We start from the raw sequence: 18436 nt of genomic DNA on the forward strand, positions 1-18436 counted from the left end.
CTAGTAATAACAAAAATATTAATCACAAAAAAATTTTAAATAAGATGAATGGTCAAACATTGGACACGAAAAAAAAATAAAATTATTATGGGACAAAGGTAGTAGTAATTCAATTGGCAACAGGCCTCTTTTATACTGCCAAAAGCAAGTTTCTACAGCATAGCATCCAAATCCTTCTGTTTCACGTAAGGCTCAAATCTCATCACTACCGAAAATGCCACATTATAAAGTAAACCACAACACCTTCTTAAAATGACAAGGCCATGTCTAAATACACATGATTAAACCTCGATGCTTGGGACACTCAGTTACGTGGCTAAACCAGCTTCCACCCGGAAACTCTCTGCAGATGTTTAACATCAGCTAAATTGCTTAGTACCAACGCGCCACCCTGGTAACAGAACTGCGGTCAAACGTATATCCTCCTTCAACTTGTGCAGTAGTTTCGCCAGTAGTTTTTAAAAGCCTGCACGGTACAACCCATCAATCAGCCCATTGGGGCGGATGGATCAGCTTGTGCACAGTTGAAAGGGTTTAAGTTGACAAAATATATCAGACATTAACTACTAAATCAAGAATTTCAACCAGCCTCAAACAGTCAAACCATACGACAGAAGCATGAAAATATAAATAGGCAAACCGGAATTTTTAACTCCGCCTCGAACGATCAGAGAAAAGCGCGAAAAGTTGTATCAGAGCGATGGAATCATGATGAGTACCAGATTTCCTGGTCCTAACTGGAATCGAACTGGCTGGACTTTGAGATGATCATATAAGATTGTTAGATAGAAAACTAGCCAATAACATCTGAATTATGAATTGCTCTTAAGGACTTTGATTTTGTAAAATTCAGAGGCAAATAGAGTACACTTTCCTTAATATACACAATCACCTGCCTGACTAATAAGTGAAACTGCTAGTTAAGGATATAGGGAAGGGTTACATATAGTTTATTCTCTATTGATAAATTTTTATTCCTCAATTTTTTCTCCATGAGATTAACGTACAAGATAACAAAACTCAATATTTGTTGAATGATATAAAGCTAAAGACACAAGAATACAATTCCCAAACCAGCAGATGAGATGTGCCAAGAGGATACATCCAATATTTGGCTAATAGAATGTAAAAGACGGCTGTCACTCTGTACTTCCAGATCCACGGTAGTTGTTTTTAGTCAAAAGCTAGCATGTATGTTGGAAAGAACCTTGCGGTCTACAGAGATGGCCCTCATTAGGGCAGGGCTAATATACCTTTACTTGTGAAGGATACTTTTCTTGGGCAATTTAGGTTTTTTCTGGATGTGGTTCTGAAAGAGAGAAGCATGAACAAAGTTATGCATATGAAGGGAGCGATACAATTGGCTGACTCAGAAAGGAAAATGACTCAAACCTTTTGTCTCTCTAGAGCATCAACATCAGTCCTCTCTTTCCAATTGCTCTTACGCAATTTAATAGGGCGGTTCCCAACATATTTACCTGAAATAGTGTCAAAATTAATAAGGGAGCAGAACAAAACCAAAACCTGATGAATGGAAGCAATTGAATAAGTTGGGTAGTTCGGACCATTCATTTCTTTTATTGCTGCAGCAAGGTCTGTAGGGTTTGAAAAGCTCACAAATCCATATCCTTTAGTTTTGCCAGTTCTCTTATCTCGAACAACCTTAAACAAAGGGTACATATACAAATTATGGCCATGTAGCCTCGAGAAATGCATAAATATCATGTACATAAGAAAACATAAGAAACATAGGAAGGAAGAATTTTGTGCAGTTAGTTCTTATAGTTGGAGGGGTTTAAACATGCTCCCATATTCGAATTGACATTTTGGTCGTACTAGCTGCGTTGCAATAGGAATTAAAAGAAGATAACCCACCGTACACTTCAAAGCCCAAAAAAATAAAATATTTTTCCCATTTTACTTTAGATGATCTATTTGTTATCATTTGGTACATATAGATTGAGCTACACAGTTGCTTCTAACAGTTTGGAAAAGGGATTAATATATTTCATGTTAAGAGATTGGAGTATGAGCTAGAATACATGACAAGGCAGACCAGAAAATATGTGTACAAGACGAACATGAGGCTAGAAGCTTCTTTGTGGGTATTACACAACAGCAAGGATATATAAGCTTCGTTTCTTCTTGCACAGGAGCCTTGTTTGGTGGCTTTGGGTTGGGGAAGGGGCAAAAGTCTACCTACCTCACTGTTGAAGGGACTTACATGGCAATGGTGGTGGATAGTGGCAGATTCATCACTTACCACCACTATAGTGGGTCTTTTAAAGGAGTACAGATATCTATTTAGCAAAGTTACCAGGTTTCTTCTTAATATCCTATCAGAAGTGGATATATGTCAAGAAGTGAATATAAGCTTTCTATTGAATGATTATGATCTTTCCTTAACCAAATTCACTATAAAATCTTACCAAATTTTAGTACTAACAGGTAGTTAGAGATGTATTAGCATATGATTGATTTGTATCGAACTTTTTCCACATCTGTAATACTTCTTTCTCTACCCATGTATCTCCTATATATACTGGTACTCCTGAGGCTCAATACAATAAGTCATATGCATGCAGAACCAATGTTATTTGATCGTCCGATTAATCATGATTAATCGTGGGCTCATCGGTCCTCTGACCTTAATTAGGTCATTCTAAACGATCAGGCCGATCAGATTTCTAATTATTTGACGATCAGGTTGAAAGTGCATCTAGGCCCCTAATATTGTTTTGGTGATTAATGACAATCAAATGAGAACTAATGAATTGTGTGTGAATGTGTAGGTATAGATAGTCCTTATGAGAAAAAGTGTTGCGCCACCCACGTGAAAAGAAGAAAATCGGTATATTCGTGTTGGCGTGTGTATTTATTTTTGAGTTTGAGTCAACTAGAAATGTCGTACTATAAAGAGGGGTGCACAAATGAATTCTAGGAATGAATCCGGTGCTCGGAATATTTTTGAAGTGCTCATTTTGCTATCTTTTTGAACTTGTGCTGAAATTTACGGAAGTTCCGAAGGTGTCTAACGGAAGTTCCGAAGAGATCAGAATTGGTTTTGTAAGAACAACGGAAGTTCCGCAGACAACCTTCGGAAGTTCCAAAGAGGTCAGAGTAGGTTTTGTAAGAACTACAGAAGTTCCGAAGAAGTCAGTTTCGACTCCGTGAAATTCACGGAAGTTCCGAGGAGAACCTTCGAAAGTTCCGGGGAAACCAGCAGGCAAAAGGCAAAGAGAGTACGTACTCCCACTTCTTCTTCAGAGAATGCCACTGACAGTGACTGGTCTCCCAGCGACCATGAGCAAGTCCCTCAAACAGAGAGGGTGAATCTGGGTGGAAGTTACCAGAGAGGCGAGCAACAGCTAAAGTGCCCAAAAAACGCTTTGATCCAACAAGGCAAGGGTATCATACAGAGGACATGGTTGGTCCCTTATACGTACACAAACTTGTTGGTAACCGGGAAAATGTGACCAATTGGAACAAGGTGGTGGAAATCTTGTGAGGGCTAGATCTCAGAGTGGGCCAGATGCCACAAGGTCTGCATTTCGCTTCTGGACTAGGGATGAAAGTGGTACGGATAGTTTCCGAGTTCCGAACCTATTTTCGAATTCGGATAGCTTCGGTTCGGATTTTTTTCGGATTTTCTCTGATTCGGATTTGGATTCGGATATTTTTCGCATACGGATTCGGATACGGTAGCGCTTTTATCCGACGGATAGCGGAAACGGTCAGAAACTATCTGGATTTTTTACCAGATATCCGTAGCACTTATATGCCAGCCCATAGACCAAAAATTCACTAAAGCCCAATAGCCCATAACCAGCTAACCCTAGAAGCCCAAGGCTTGTACTAGTGTATTGGCGTGTCTGCGTGCTTACCTGCTTGGCTAGCTGGCTGCCTGGCTCAGTTCACGTGTGGGTTCGGCCGTGACAGTCACCGAGGGCGAGAGGGCGAGTCCACGGCGACCGGCGAGAGACCGAGAGTGAGAGGCCGAGAGGGCGGCAGTATGTATGAACTTAAGTCTATGGTGAACTTGTTTTACCTTGCTGTGCAAGTGAATGAGCTACCTTTTGTAATGAACTAAGTTTGATGTGTGGACATTGGACTATAGTATGTATGTGGCGGTCATGAACTTATGAAGTTATGATGAACTTGGGCACTTCTATTTAATTTTTTCGTCTGGTTGACTTGTGATTATCTATATGATGATGTGGGTCAATTTTCTAGGTGTATGTGATCGAGATGTGGTTATGTATTGATGTGGATGGTTTTTCATAATGTGCTTCATTGGAAGTGAATTGTATAGCTATTGTTTTAGATAAATGAGCTATATCTCTTCGTTGATTTTAGAAGCTCGGTTTGAGGGTGTTGACGTCAAAATGTGAACGTTGACGTGTCACACGCAAAGGCCTGGGAGTCAATCTTAGACAGCTTCAGTGCAGGACCTAAATTCTTAGAAGGTACGCGGGCGTGCCAGTCAATTTGATCCTGCAACGGACAAGATGAACATTAAAACAATCCGATCGGCTATCGAGCCGATAGGTGAATAAATATCCAGCCGATTGGATGTTGATGCTGCAACGGTTAGCCAATAGGATAAACGATCGGCTACAAAAAGCTTGAATAGGCTAGAAACTTGATTGAAATAAACTTGAAATAAATATTAGACCAACATAACCCGCCAAGTCACTTATTAATCTTAGTCGATCGGACGAGTCCCTATAACCAGATCAAACTAGACGTGTAGAGATTGGACTTAACCAAGACAGTATGCAGTCGAGCACGATATGATTATAGGAAACATGAAGATCGATACGGCTAATAAATAAACCAACAAATTACTTGGAATAAACAATGAATCGTATGCTGTGATCGGCTAAAACCAGTTTACATATAATCCTCATAAGCCAATGCAACATAAATAACTACCGATCTAACTAAATCAAGCCAATTGGTATAGAAATAATGCAGGAGAGCAATCGACTATTCTATTGATATAAATATGATAAGCATGTAGATCGGCAAAAATCATCGGCTACGGCGGACAAACAACCAAGATCTATAAAATACCTAGCCCAGATTGCTAAGAATAATCATAGAAGATCGGACTCAACCGAGACAGTTCAAGATTAAACCTAGCAATGTTAAGATAAATACTAAACAGATCTAGATTGCTATCAAGCCAATGAGTCGATGACAGGTAACTTATCGGCTGGTACTCCGATAAAACAATGAACAAAATACATCGATCTGATTAAACCATCTGACAAACACAATCTACTAGATCGGACCTAACCGAGACAGTACTAGATTGAATATGTCAAATAGCGAATATCAAACCAATATAGATCGCCCAAAGTGGTCGACCGGATCAACTCAAAACATGAAAGTGATCTAAGTTAAAACTGATACGATAACTGGCAATCGCACAACTAGATTAGAAGATCAGACCGAACCAAGACAGTTCTAATTTAGCCGAACGATTACCGTGGTCCGGCGAAACATAGGACTTACCCCTCCGTCGGAGATCGAGACGATATAGCCCTGCGTCAGGTGCCAAGTTCCGCCGGAGTTGAAACCTCGAAAGAGGGCGGCGATGCGCCGAAAGTTGATTTAATTGATTGGTAGATAATTTACAAGGACCCCGAGCACCTATATTTATAGCCCCGGGAAATAACGAACCTAACCGGATAAGAATTCAATACCAACTACCTTTACATTATCCGGACTCCAATTGAATTCCAGAATCCCAAACAAACTTCGAGATAAATCCTAATTAAATTACACAGACTCTGATTATTCTCAAATCTATTCGTAACATTCTAAGCCCAATCGGACTCTATTTCTTATCCGATCCAGACTCCATCGGCTGAATCCGAGTTTTATTCCACCTGGTCTTCTATCCGATTGCCCTGTTTCCTATCTGATTCGGTCTTTAATCACAGATTAATCCATAGCGGCGATTTGCTAAAATCTGGTGTTAACAGAGGGGTTTTTATACTTTGGTGATTATTCGTTACCGTATTCGTTCCGTTTCGTATTCGCTCCGTATCTGTATTCGCTCCGTATCTGTATTCGACAATATTCGATTCCGTTTTCGTATCTAGAGGTTTTGATTCCGATTCCGATTCCGAAAAAAATATGAAAACGAATATGGTAGAGCTAGTTTCCGTCAGTATCCGATCCGTTTTCATCCCTATTTTGGATCAAGTTCTAGCAAGACTTCTATGAGACAGTAATCATGGCACAGCAGCACAAGACTGTCCCCATGCAGTGGATAGACTAGGACAGTCTGCGCCAGTTGAATGTTCCAGTTGTAAATGAGATAATCAACATCTACAGCCGCATGTTTCTCATTGAGATCATGGAACTTGAGCAGGATTGGTGTGAGGAAATCATCGCTCAGTTCTATGCCACAGTGTACTTTGGAGGGCCTGAGGGGAACACAATGTTTTGGATGACACGAGGAAGGTGGTACAATATCACCTACAATGATTTTGTGTTCTTCTTGGTTTTGAGAAATTCAATATGGAAATCTACAACAAGGTGCACAATGAAGATGTTCTTGGTGATGGGATGATGTCTCGCATGTACATCCCAAGAAGCAACCTAGCACTAGGAACAGTGAAGGGACTCAAGCCCACCTTTTTCTATCTCAACAGGGTGTTGAGAAAGACTCTTGCCCCTAAGGATGGAGATGCTAGCCACATCAACTCCTACTCTCGCATCATCCTTCGCAAGATGAGGAACATAGACCCCTTCAATGTGCCAAGGTTTATCTAGGATGAAATCTACAATACTTCTGTCAATCATAGGAAGGGTCTGGGCTACTCCCCATACATCATGCTTTTGACTGAGATTGTCACCAAGACTACCTTTGTCAAGGAGATCAAGCACACTAAGCTTGGTCTTCGCCTGGATCAACCTCTCTGAGTCTAGGGATGAGGGGGAGCATGGAGGCACTAGTCAGGCTGGTGGTTCCCGGCAACATGACATTCCTAGTTCTTCCCAGGGTCGTGCTAGAGCTTCAAGTCAGAGGAAGTCCTCCCCTACCATGTTTTTAAAGATCTTCAACATTTGTTCCTCCAACCATAGCATACTTGTCAAAGAAACAGGAATGCAAAAAAGAACACTCAGAGGCTGAAAGGAGATCTAGAAGCATATCAACTTGAAGCATTCTGACACTGGATCTGAAGGTCAAGTGAGTGAGCCAAAGGTGTGGCAGTGGGAGTCTGAAGAGGAGTTTGATCCTGACACACGCACCTCACAACTGAATCCTCGCTATGTTCTATCACCTCTTCTCTCTTTTTGGTGTCTTGATGCCAAAGGGGGAGAAGTAATCTATCTTCTTTTGTGTCGAGTTGGTTCGAACACTTGAACTATCTGCATCGCATTGCATTCACCGAACTCTTTGCATCTTTGCATCACACAGTTAATTTGCATCGTCTATTTGGTGGAACAATTGTTACCTTCTATTCGTTTAAGACTATGTGATGTGATGTAATATTATTTGTGAGCTTGCAATTTTTATTGCTATATCTATGCTTGTTCACATTTGCGCTTATTGTGAAATGCAAAGTGTAACGGGGAGCTACCCTATGCGTATAATGCATATCCTTAGGGGGAGCTCGATCTTTACCTTGTGTCAAAATTTATTCAATTATCTCTTGTGAATCAAATGGTTGTCATCAATCACCAAAAAGGGGGAGATTGAAAGTGCATCTAGGTCCCTAATTTTGTTTTGGTGATTAATGACAATCAAATGATGAGGACTAATAAGTTGTGTGTGAATGTGAAGGTATAGATAGTCCTCATGAGAAAAGGTGTTGTTGCGCCGCCCACGTGAAAAGAGAAGAAAATCGGTATATTCGTGTTGGCGTGTGTATATTTTTGAGTTTGAGTCAACTAGAAATGTCGTACTAGAAAGAAGGGTGCGCAAATGAATTCCAGGAATGAATCTGGTGCTCGAAAATATTTTTGAAGTGCTCATTTTGCTATCTTTTTGAACCTGTGCTAGAATTTACGGAAGTTCTGAAGAGATCAGAATTGGTTCTGTAAGAACGGAAGTTCCGTAGACAACCTTCGGAAGTTCCGAAGAGGTCAGAGTAGGTTCTGTAAGAACCACGGAAGTTCCGAAGATGAGCTTCGGAAGTGCCGAAGAAGTCAGTTTCGGCTCTGAAATTCACGGAAGTTCCAAGGAGAACCTTCGGAAGTTCTGGGGAAATAAGCTTTGGTTCTGTGAGATTCACGGAAGTTCCGAAGGTTATGACTGAAACTTCCGAATACTTGACTTTTCACATTTGACTTTGAATTTTCTAAGTGTTGGGGGCTGTTATTTTGAACTGACCGGAAGTTCCGAAAAGGACCTTCGGAAGTTCCGAAGAGAGCAGAAATTAAGTGGGGGGTATAAATACCCCCTGCCACCCCCAAGCTAGGGTTGCTGCTCCCATTGTTCATTCATTTGCCCTAGGCTTGCATTTCTTGAGATTTACTTTGAGCCTTGCTTTCTCACTTCCTTCTCTCCACGGATCTAAGTGATTTGAATTTTGTGTGTGAGAGTTGGTTGTTTTGAGTTGGTTTGAGTGCTTGGTGTTGATTTCATGAGAAATTTCTTGAGCACTAGATTCAACTCCAAGAACTCATTGCAAGCTTGTTACTCTTGGTGGTTGAGGATACCTAGACGGCTAGGCGTCGTTCCTAGAGCCGCAAAAGTTCTTGTGGTGCGCCGGGAAAGGTTTGTGAAGGTTGGGTCTCACCTCCAAAAGGGAAGAGACACCTCAAGTAAGGGGGAGTGTAGGAGTGCAACCCCAAGGAAAGGGTTGTGGAACCCGACTCAAGCTTGAGCTCCTCAACGGAGAGTACAATCCCCTCAAGGATTGGAACTTCGGTAAAGTCTCTATCTCTACTTGTGATATTTCTCCAACTTGTGATTTGAGCTTTGCTTTTGATTACCGCGCGTACTCTAGTTGCTGATTGTGCAAAACTTGGAGGTGGTTTGCTTATATAAGTTTTGGTTGGCTAGATCTACTCATTTCTCGTTCTAGATCTATTGGTGTTGTCGTAAGTTCCGAAGATCAACAGAACTTCCAAAGGCTGGAAGTTCCGAAGCCCTAACCGGAAGTTCCGAACGTTTCAGCTTCCGTTTTTTGGGTTTAATTTTTAAATCGCCTATTCACCCCTGGCTCTAGGCCTTATATACTCTTTCACAGGTCCGATCAATCGAGCGATCATAAACCCTAACGATTAGGCCGATCAAAATGTGACTAGAGTTTTGGGCCAGCCTGGACAATCTTTTCTCCCTTAGAACTTTAGTTGAGTCGGCCCATTATATGTAGGGTTCCTGATACATCCAGCTGCCATCACTTCTCTCTCCTGCATTGTCGTCACGTTTTCTTTCCCCTTCACCGCCATCATGTTTTCTTTTGTTCTGCATCTCACCACCATCGTCCTTACCAGCCTCTGCTTCTTGCCCCTATCCTCCTCGGCCTCACCCCCATCCTCTCTTCCTATGTCTTTGGCCTCTGCGGAGTGTTCGACTAACTCTACCGCCTCCCTTGGGCAGTTGGGTAGCTAGGCTTGCCTTTGCCTCCCTCAGGTATCGCCCCCTAAAGCAAGATCAGCTCCTCCTCTAGTGGTGTTGACGCTAAAAATAACAATCAACGATCACACACGTAGGCCTGGAAGTCAATCTTAGACCACTCTAGTGCAGGACCTAATTCTTAGAAATGTTGGGTGTGCCAGTCAGTTTGATCCTATAACTGATAAGATATACCATAGAAAACAGTTAACCCCGAAACCGCCATCGGCCGGATAGCTGATACCGTCCCAGGACCCTGGCCGATGAGCTAGATGATCGGCTTTACATGAATTTCATGATGGTGGGCATAAATGTGCTCAATCGGCTGAGTCAAAAGCAGGATAAACACCAAACAGACCAACCAACCAATTAATCTTAAAAGATCGGACTCAACCGAGACACTCTTAAGATTAATCAGCCAATCGGACCGATTTAGCACTTATCGCACGTAAAACCAACAGCCGATAGGAGACTAAATGTGAAATTTAGTATAAATCAAAACGCTATACCAATTACTAGGACAAAACAATAATAATTAACTACACATATGCTGATACTAGATCTAGAAGATCGAACTCAATCGAGACAGTACAGATCTAAATATAATCATATGTAAAATCAACTAGTCATTGCAGCATGCGAGTACAGGGTAGCAAACCAGCGTAACCTACCAACTAACCCATTAAACTCATCCGATCGGACAAATCTGTACCAGCAGATCGCACAAAATATACATAGATCAGACCTAACCGAGACAGTATGCAATCTAGTACAATATAATCATAGAAATATGAAGATCGATGAGCCTAATGAATCAATCAACAGATTACTTAAGATAATGCTAGCTAGAACTCCAGCGATAAACCCTCACGAACCCCCCCCCCAATCTAATCTGACCACGCGTACCTGGCCACCCAGATTGATCGGACCGAAACAAGATAAAATCAAGCTACCCAGAAACGTGCGAACAGATCAAAATAGAAAGATCCGCGAGGATTTGATCGAGAACTATTACTACTTCAAGCTAAACAGATTAAAGAAATAACAGAACTTAGCCAGCCGATCAACCAGGCAGGAGATCGGACTTAACCGAGACAATCCTGTTCTAGTTGATCGACGGGTTTTGACAAACATGAACTTACATTGCGAAGCTAACAAACCTCGCGCCGAAAGCTCAAGCAAGTCGAAGGTGTTGAGGCGATGCGCCGAATTAGATTGATCTGAAGATAATTTACAAGGACCCCGGGCACACATATTTATACCCCCGGGTGTTAACTAACCTAACCGGATAAGAATCCATACTAAGCAACTTGTAGTGTTCGCACTCTAATTAAATATAAAAGTCCTAAACAAACTCTAAGCTAAAGCCTAAATATTCGACACGGACTCACAACCAATACCGAATCTATCTCCAAACTTTAGCCCCAATCGAACTACAATTCCTGTCCGATTCGGACTCCATCGGCTGCATCCATGTCGCGTCCAATCTCCTGTCTCCATCCGATTCATCCTCTTATCCGATTCAGTCTTTAGTTGTGTCTCAATTCATAACGGCAATTTGCCAAAATCTGGCGTTAACAAGTCGTAAGTGCACATTGCTCTGCTTCAACTTCTGAATTTGGTGGCTTTTGGTCTAATTCTCAGTTATGAATTTGGTGGCTTTTGGTCTAATCCTCAAGCACCGGAGCTAAAGCTTCATCATCTGCTCCTTCCTCAGCTGATGCTGCTACGGCTGTAGGTGAGACCTCTGCATTTGCAGACACCGATGCTTCATCCATATATTCGACAGTAGAAAAGGCATTAGTTGCACTGCATCTAGAGGAGTCAGCACAAGCTCGAGATCCCAAGAAGAAGGCCAAATCTACGGACCTATGATGGAAGTATGGTTGGTGGCCAGATATCTCGGAGTATATTAAATGTATATTTTGTAAGAAGTTAGTCCCTTCAGGAATCGACAGGTTCAAGCAGCATGCTCTGGGGGTTTTGGTTATGCAAAGAAGTGCCCAACAACACCTAAGTTAGTTAGGATGAGATGGCTGCTTACATGAAGACCTCAAGGATAACGATTTTTCAAGAGGTCGATGAAGCTGAAAAAGGGGCTGAAAAAGTTCCAAACGATGAAGAGGAACAAGTTCCTCAACCATCAAGAAAGGAGAGTTCTAGGACAAAGGGAAAGCAAGCAAAGAGGAAAGTTGTAGTCACTTTTTTTCTAGTTTCTACTCCACCAAAACCACAAACCCAAAAGTACTCCAAGTCAGTTAGCTCCATGCTTTTGAAGACACCAGAAGTAAGTCATAGATAGGAATACTTCCAAGACCTCTCAACCTACTCTTGAGCACTGCACAAAGAAGAATAAACAGTCTAAACAAATTGTTGATGACCATGTTGCTGATTTTTTTTATGAGAACGAAATATCATTCAATGCCATCAACTCAAGAAGTTGGGAGATTATGCTCGAGTCCATAGGTCAATATGGTCCTGGGTACCGTTCACCTACATATCATGAAATTAGGGAGCCGTTGCTTAAGGGCTGTGAGTAGGACAGCAGAATGAGGAAGAAGCATGAGGAGGCTTGGAAGGAATATGGCTGCACACTCATGCATGATGGGTGGACAGACACAAGCCACCGCCATCTCATCAACTTTCTTGTCAATAGTCCAGCAAGAAGCTTTTGTATAGGATCAATGTATGTTTCAAGTGAGATAGCTAATGCAATTAGTTGGCTGATTTGTTGAAGCAAATTGACAATATTGGGAAGGAATATGTGGTTCAGGTTGTCACGGACAATGGATCAAACTACAAGGCACCAGGAAAAATTCTTATGGAGAGGATCCCGTACTTGTATTGGACACCTTGTGCTGCATATTGCTTGGATTTGCTACTGGAGGACATTGGGAAGATAAAGGCTTTCAACAGTTGCATCAATTATGCAAAGGTGTGCAGATTTATGTACAAGCATGGGCGAGTTCTAGATCAAATGAGAAACAAGATAGGTGAAAATCTTGTGAGACCAGTTGTGACTCACTTTGCCACTTCATTTCTCACATTGGCAAGTATGTATAAGCACAAGCAAGGGCTGAGAAGTCTATTTGTTAGTGAAGAATGGCAAGTATGTATAAGGACATTGTTAGCTTGTCTAATACCAGTGCATGCTGACAAATTGAGAGTATTGTCCTCTCAATCGCATTTTGGAGCATAATGGAAATTTGTCTAAAAGCTTCCCAACCACTTCGTGTTGCTCTAAGGATAGCAGATGGAGATGAGACACCGGCAGCTCCGAAGATCATGGCAGCCATGGATCATGCAAGGAGTTCAATAAGTGATGCTTTGAAAGACAAGCCTATGTTACTTAACGAGGTACTAGAGTGCCACAATCAAATGGAGCAGAAGTTGTATGGTGCAGCACTATATTTGAATCCAGACAAGTTCTTTGCCATTAGGGAAAAAGAGACAAGCTGCAAGATTGAGGTCCATGTTCAATGATGTTGTATGGAAGATGGTAATTGATGAAGATGAACCGACCAAGATTATTAGGCAAGCCGATGATTAGGCGATTGCTTCTCAAAACCATTAGCAATAAGAGACAGAGATAAAAAGAATCCTAGTAAGTTTTGTATAACAATAGTTCCTTACTTCCTTATTCCTTCACTTTTTTCATGTTTTGTATAACAATGTTCATTGTATTTCAGTTCTTTGGTGGGGTGCATATGGTGGCCTAACATTTGAGCTCGCAAAAAGGATTATTAGTCTTTGCTGCTCAGCTTCTGGATGTGAGCGCAATTGGAGTGCATTTGCTCATGTAAGTGAAACTACTACTAGTACTAACTAAAGTTTGCACTCTATTACTAACCAATGTGATTCCTTTTGTTTTATCTTCTATGTGCAAATCCATACCAAAAAAAGGAACCAATTAGAGCACAAAAGGTTGAACAAGTTGGTGTATATTAGCTGCAACTGGAAGATGTCAAATAGATTTCAAAAAACGAGACAGCTTGGCTCCAAAGGAAAGAGATGTAACCTGCTCCTCCTTGAAGAATTCCAAAGGGAGAATGAATGGGTTGATGACAATTGTGACCTAGTCCATGCAGCTGATGACGATCTCAATTGGGCTAATGTTGATAAAGCTATTGGTGCAACTTAGAGTCTACGAGGTTGTGATTTGCCTAGGGTGGCAGTAGTCGCTGCTCATGATTATGCTGTTGTGACTTATGGTAGGAAAAGGAAGCGTCCAAGAAAGACAATTGCTACTGTCCAAGATATTGCTGAACAAGATGACAGTGATGATAATGACGGCTGAACAAGATGACAGTGATGATAATGACATAGATGGTGGACCAGAACAACGACAAAGTGATGATGATTTAGAAGCTGGAAATGGAGATGGAGGAGGACTAGGAGATGGACTTGATGGAGGACCAACAACTGGAGATGGAGGGGGTTTTCTTTTGGATGATGATTTGCTTAGTTAGGTACTTAGATGGCTGCTTGTGTTGGAACTTGGAAACTATGTGTTGTTCAGCTGAGAACTTCAGTATTTTTATAATTTGATGACATTGCCTAATTATGTAGTTTTGTTTGTACTGAACTTGCTTATTTTTGTGTTACTGCTTTTGGAGTTTTGGTTGGGTTGGTTGCTAGGCTGTTGGCTTGAATATGTGCTTGTTGCCATGTTTTATATATTTGCTCTAGGCCCCTCTAGCTCCAAGTCTTATATTCAGACACTAATTTCAGTTCATTGTTATTTTCAGCATCATGTCAAAAGAAATATGGAGTTATGGGCACCTCAGACAACAAAGCTCAAAGGTAAGTACCATCAAACCATCAAATAATACCTCTACTATTGCATTTTATGCTGCAAACTAAATAGTATATAGGGTTATTATGTTGGGTAATTGTACTGCACTACTGTACAGATCAGCCTCGATTCATCAGATTCATCAGGCTGATCGACGATTAATCGGCCTCGGCCGATCAGACAGCATTGCACAGAACATCTCTCCCTCTACTCTCCAACACCTACCTCAAGTAAATATATCATTGAGGTTGGAGACTGAAGAATAGAGTTATGTCAGTTATGTTGGAAAATTAAGGTTGGAGACCAAAGAACAGAGTTATGTTGGAAAGGGCATAATTGAATAGAGGTGGTAAATACCCTTGCCATGTTGAAGGAGGGAAACCGTGAAAAAGCTTTTGAGAGGACATCGTCATTAACTTCATTACCCAGATCTCCACAAAACAACCGATAGTCATCTGTAAATTTGACGAGGAAGATGAGATTGCGGCAAAACCACAAAACAATGGGATGGAGCTAGCAAGCTAAGGTATAATTATTTATATTTAATTGGCAAAGGGAAGCACATTGGTGGCATGACAGGATAATAGAATCAATCAAAAGCGAAGTATAATTATTTCCTGGAGGGGAGTAGCTTACTGTCGGGCCAGTCGGTGAGGGTGGGATCCTCCCAGGATTGGCCAGCGGCGCGGCGGGGAATGGCCTTCTTCTTGGCGGTAGAGTCGGAGGAGCTGGCGGTGGCTCTGGCATTGGCGGGGTCGAGGACGTCACTGGTGGCGAGGGCGGCCTTGACGCTCTCGAGCGCCTCGGGGGTGATGGTCTGCGCATCGCGTTGGAAGAGCTGGTGCGCCTGCTGCAGCTGCTGGTACTGCTGGTACTGGTAGGTGCTCGCCATCGCCGGCGGCGGAGGCTGCTGCTGCAGATGGAAGGGGAGAGGGAAGTAATTGGCCCCCGAGGGAGCCGACGAGGATCCGGGAGGAGGGGGAGGATTAGGGTTCCTAAGATCCCTGGGCGCCGACGACGACATCACCTTGCTTCTTCGTCTCCCTAGGCTAGGGTTCCGCCGCCTTCCGCAACTATCCAATCGAATCAAATTGGGGGATTCCGGTGGGGAATTCTTTTCTGATGGTGAGGGAGAAGACAAGAGGGAGAGAGAGAGACATGGGTGGGCCTTGTCCACTTCTCATCGGATGGGCCTGCTATTTATGGGCCGTGATCCGTGAAATTTGCTTGACCCGTGTTTTGCAACAAAAATTTAAGAATTGATTGTTTTTGGACCTAGGGAACCATTAAGTTATTACTAGTTAAGTGTCCGTACGTTGCAACGGGAAAATAATTCACACCAACTACTCCATAATGATACAAAATAAATTAAATCATAATAAGCGCATCCTCAATAATTCCGTCACAACTCTATTGTATACACACATAGAAGTTTCATGACGAACAGATACATAACGGCGACAGACAGATAAGTTGAAATAGATATTCGAACGAAGTCCTACTGCAACAAATAATACAGTGAATCGTGCTCATCTAGCAAGTATGCTAGCACAAGATTTGCATCAACTTCTAGCAAGTATCCTAGCCAAAAGGACTGCCTCCACTTCACAGCGAAAGACATCTACTTCCATCCCACGCAAGGATTCAGCTTGGACTTGTAGCATGCATACTGAACATTTGATTGCTTATCAATTGTGACTGTAAATAACAGATAGTTCCCAAAGCATGGGTATTTTTCACCAGATCACAAAAAAATACCTCACAGAAGAACTCGCAATTTTTCACCAGCTCTTGGACTAAATGCAATGGCAGTTACAACCCCTGTATGCATTTTCAGCACTGAGATTGGCAGGCCATCAGGTATACGCCACTGGATTAGTAAGTAGTAACCAATCATTAACAGGAAAAGGAATAAAGAGGTTATCACAGTTAACAACATCTATTTAAAATCGAATGCAGTATGCGCTAAATGACGATACATAAAAGTATAGTGAGATTAGATTCGTAGCTCTGAAACCAGCAACGCCAAAAGGCGAGACGCCAATCATCAGAAGAACATATTCCTGCTGTGCTTGTTGGCGCTCAAAGGAGGAGAAGAGAGAGATGTGCTAGAGCTAGCAGAAATCAGCCTCAAGTCCTGCATGTGCTAGCTATCTGCTTTGTAGAAATAGAAACCAGCTGAAAGAGCTATAAATAGGTGGCCATGGCAATGGACATTCATACACACTGCAACTTCAAGACACATAAAATAAGCCATCTGCTAAGTGCCTCATGCAAATTAACATCAGCAACATAGTCTCGTGCAAAGTGCATCTGCTTTGTAGAAGTAGTAACCATCTGCTAAGTGTATCGTGCAAATTCGTGCTAAGTGTGAGAGTTATTGTATATGTGAAGGTTAATTAAGGAGAGGAACTGAAGATGAATTTAGAGATAGGTGTATGAATATGAATCATCAGCATGAGTTTAGCTGTTCCACCAATCACTATTTCAGAGAACATTTGGAGTGCTTGCAATATGAAAAAGGATTGCTTTTATCGTTAAAAATGATGGACATAAGGTGCATATAGAGCATTAATTGTCTATCATGGAGTTAGACAAAAATAGTTTTAAACCACCAGACCACGCACTTCGTCAGTACTTCGTCGAAAACTATAACGTTAAGAAAACTAATGTCTTTCAGTCCAAAGAAGAAAAGATGTTCCGCAAACATGTTATTTCTGCTTATAAAAATGTGTTTACAACTATGAGCAGAACAAAACATCTTATTGAGGATAAGTGTTACCCTTCAAGTCAGGCTTGCACTCCACCTTTGTCTTTAATAGTCCAAACCTGGAAGCATACTCATCAATTAGGGACTGAGAGCAATCAGCCCATGGTTAAAAATGGAACAAATGATGAAGGATACATTAAATAACTGGAAAGATTGTTCAGTAGGAGATAATCTAGGACCTAAGATATTGAGTATCCAATAACTTGGTTAGAAATCACAACAATAAACCCCTCCAATATATAAATATTATGCAAGCTGAAATAAGAAATGTCTATGGAATAAATATGGTATTTTTCAAAGTTTGAAGGTGTTTAAAGAAGGATAAAACCACTGTATTATGAAATTGTTTACATGTTAGGATATAGAAATAACTCAAAATAATGTTCTCAGGCCATTCCACAAAGTCATTTAAGAAAGCAATGTGTGCCATGCTCTACAATATCACCACAATTGTAGTCTTGCATACCATTCCTAAGCAACGGCAAGATGCAAATGTCAATTCCACTTCTAAAATTCCAACAACTAATTTTTTGTTGGAATAAATTTATAAAATAAAATAAGTTTGTAATATTATGATAGTAACTTTCGAGGAAAATCTATGTATATCATTTGTTTTGCATTTAAATTAAGAACGATGAATTCCACTTTTTTTTTAATGATGAATTGCAGTATCATTCAGCCGTCCATTGCTTTCAGATTTACCATTGGCATCAGTTAGCACACCATCGTTGCCATGAAGAATTAATTGCCTAAAGTCTAGGTTGTTGAAAGCAATTGCCATAAACCTCACATATCAGTGCAACATAACAGTCAAATTCAGCAAAATGTCATCATTTGACAAAATACAAATCAATACCAGAATAATTTTTAAACCACGTACGCACTAAAGCACTCTAAAAATAATTCATCACAATGAAGGGAATTGGATATAAGAAATGCAGGGTAGTATAGGGCAATATATATTCATTAGAACAAAGACAACAAAATATAATAGGAGTTGGTGAGGGCAAAATATAATTATTCATTAGAACAGAGAAATCAAAAGATAAAGCAGTATCCATATCATTCTAGAGTAAGGCCAGTTCACATTAAATCATTCTGGTTCCAAATATATCCTAAACTTGCACGGTTGGAGGCTTTCAGCTTATTACAATTCAAATGATTATATGTTGCATAGCTCAAAGCTTCTTATAACAAATGCATGCCCTCTAAGATTGTTCAGATACTAATACTGCTCACCTCAAGCGCAAACAGTGGTGCCTCAGGCCCCCCCCCCCCACCTGCACGA

General features: G+C 41.2%; 2 protein-coding genes and 1 long non-coding RNA gene across 4 annotated transcripts in view; 1 reads left to right on the top strand and 2 right to left on the bottom strand.

Annotated features, from left to right (window-relative positions):
• Positions 1 to 102: 102 nt before the first annotated feature.
• LOC102705096 (RNA-binding protein 42-like) lies at positions 103 to 15503 on the bottom strand. The gene is made up of 6 exons (XM_006659657.3): positions 15015 to 15503; positions 14736 to 14833; positions 1566 to 1662; positions 1393 to 1478; positions 1254 to 1309; positions 103 to 466 (listed from the first exon to the last, which is right to left on the bottom strand). Exons 1-5 carry the CDS (start codon positions 15400 to 15402, stop codon positions 1256 to 1258), a joined length of 723 nt encoding a protein of 240 aa, XP_006659720.1. The 5' UTR covers positions 15403 to 15503; the 3' UTR covers positions 103 to 466; positions 1254 to 1255.
• Positions 13976 to 14740, top strand: LOC107304859. The gene is made up of 3 exons (XR_001550936.2): positions 13976 to 14052; positions 14332 to 14386; positions 14497 to 14740. It is a non-coding gene; the product is annotated as an uncharacterized LOC107304859 (long non-coding RNA).
• A 203-nt stretch (positions 15504 to 15706) lies between the features above and the next one.
• Positions 15707 to 18436, bottom strand: part of LOC107304774 (ATPase ARSA1-like) — a 3233-nt gene continuing 503 nt past the window's right edge. Inside the window, exons 2-5 of one of the 2 annotated variants that reach the window (XM_040526686.1) lie at positions 18388 to 18428; positions 17161 to 17207; positions 16137 to 16532; positions 15707 to 16047 (exon numbers count right to left, since the gene is read on the bottom strand). In XM_040526686.1, the coding sequence (XP_040382620.1) occupies positions 16525 to 16532; positions 17161 to 17207; positions 18388 to 18428 (96 nt within the window). In that variant the 3' untranslated portion in view covers positions 15707 to 16047; positions 16137 to 16524. The remainder of the gene's footprint in view (positions 16048 to 16136; positions 16533 to 17160; positions 17208 to 18387; positions 18429 to 18436) is intronic. The other variant, XM_040526685.1, reaches the window with a different exon arrangement.

Source organism: Oryza brachyantha, chromosome 8 (genome assembly GCF_000231095.2).
Source record: "Oryza brachyantha chromosome 8, ObraRS2, whole genome shotgun sequence".
NCBI classification, from domain to species: domain Eukaryota; kingdom Viridiplantae; phylum Streptophyta; class Magnoliopsida; order Poales; family Poaceae; genus Oryza; species Oryza brachyantha.

Excerpts from the sequence above, each read along its gene's own strand:
- LOC102705096 (XM_006659657.3), bottom strand. The coding sequence starts at position 15,402 with ATGTCGTCGTCGGCGCCCAGGGATCTTAGGAACCCTAATCCTCCCCCT. Across the intron at positions 14,834-15,014 it reads CCTCACCGACTGGCCCGACA|ATGACTATCGGTTGTTTTGT; the intron begins GTAAGCTACTCC and ends TCAAATTTACAG. Across the intron at positions 1,663-14,735 it reads CCTCCTTCAACATGGCAAGG|GTTGTTCGAGATAAGAGAAC; the intron begins GTATTTACCACC and ends CCTTTGTTTAAG.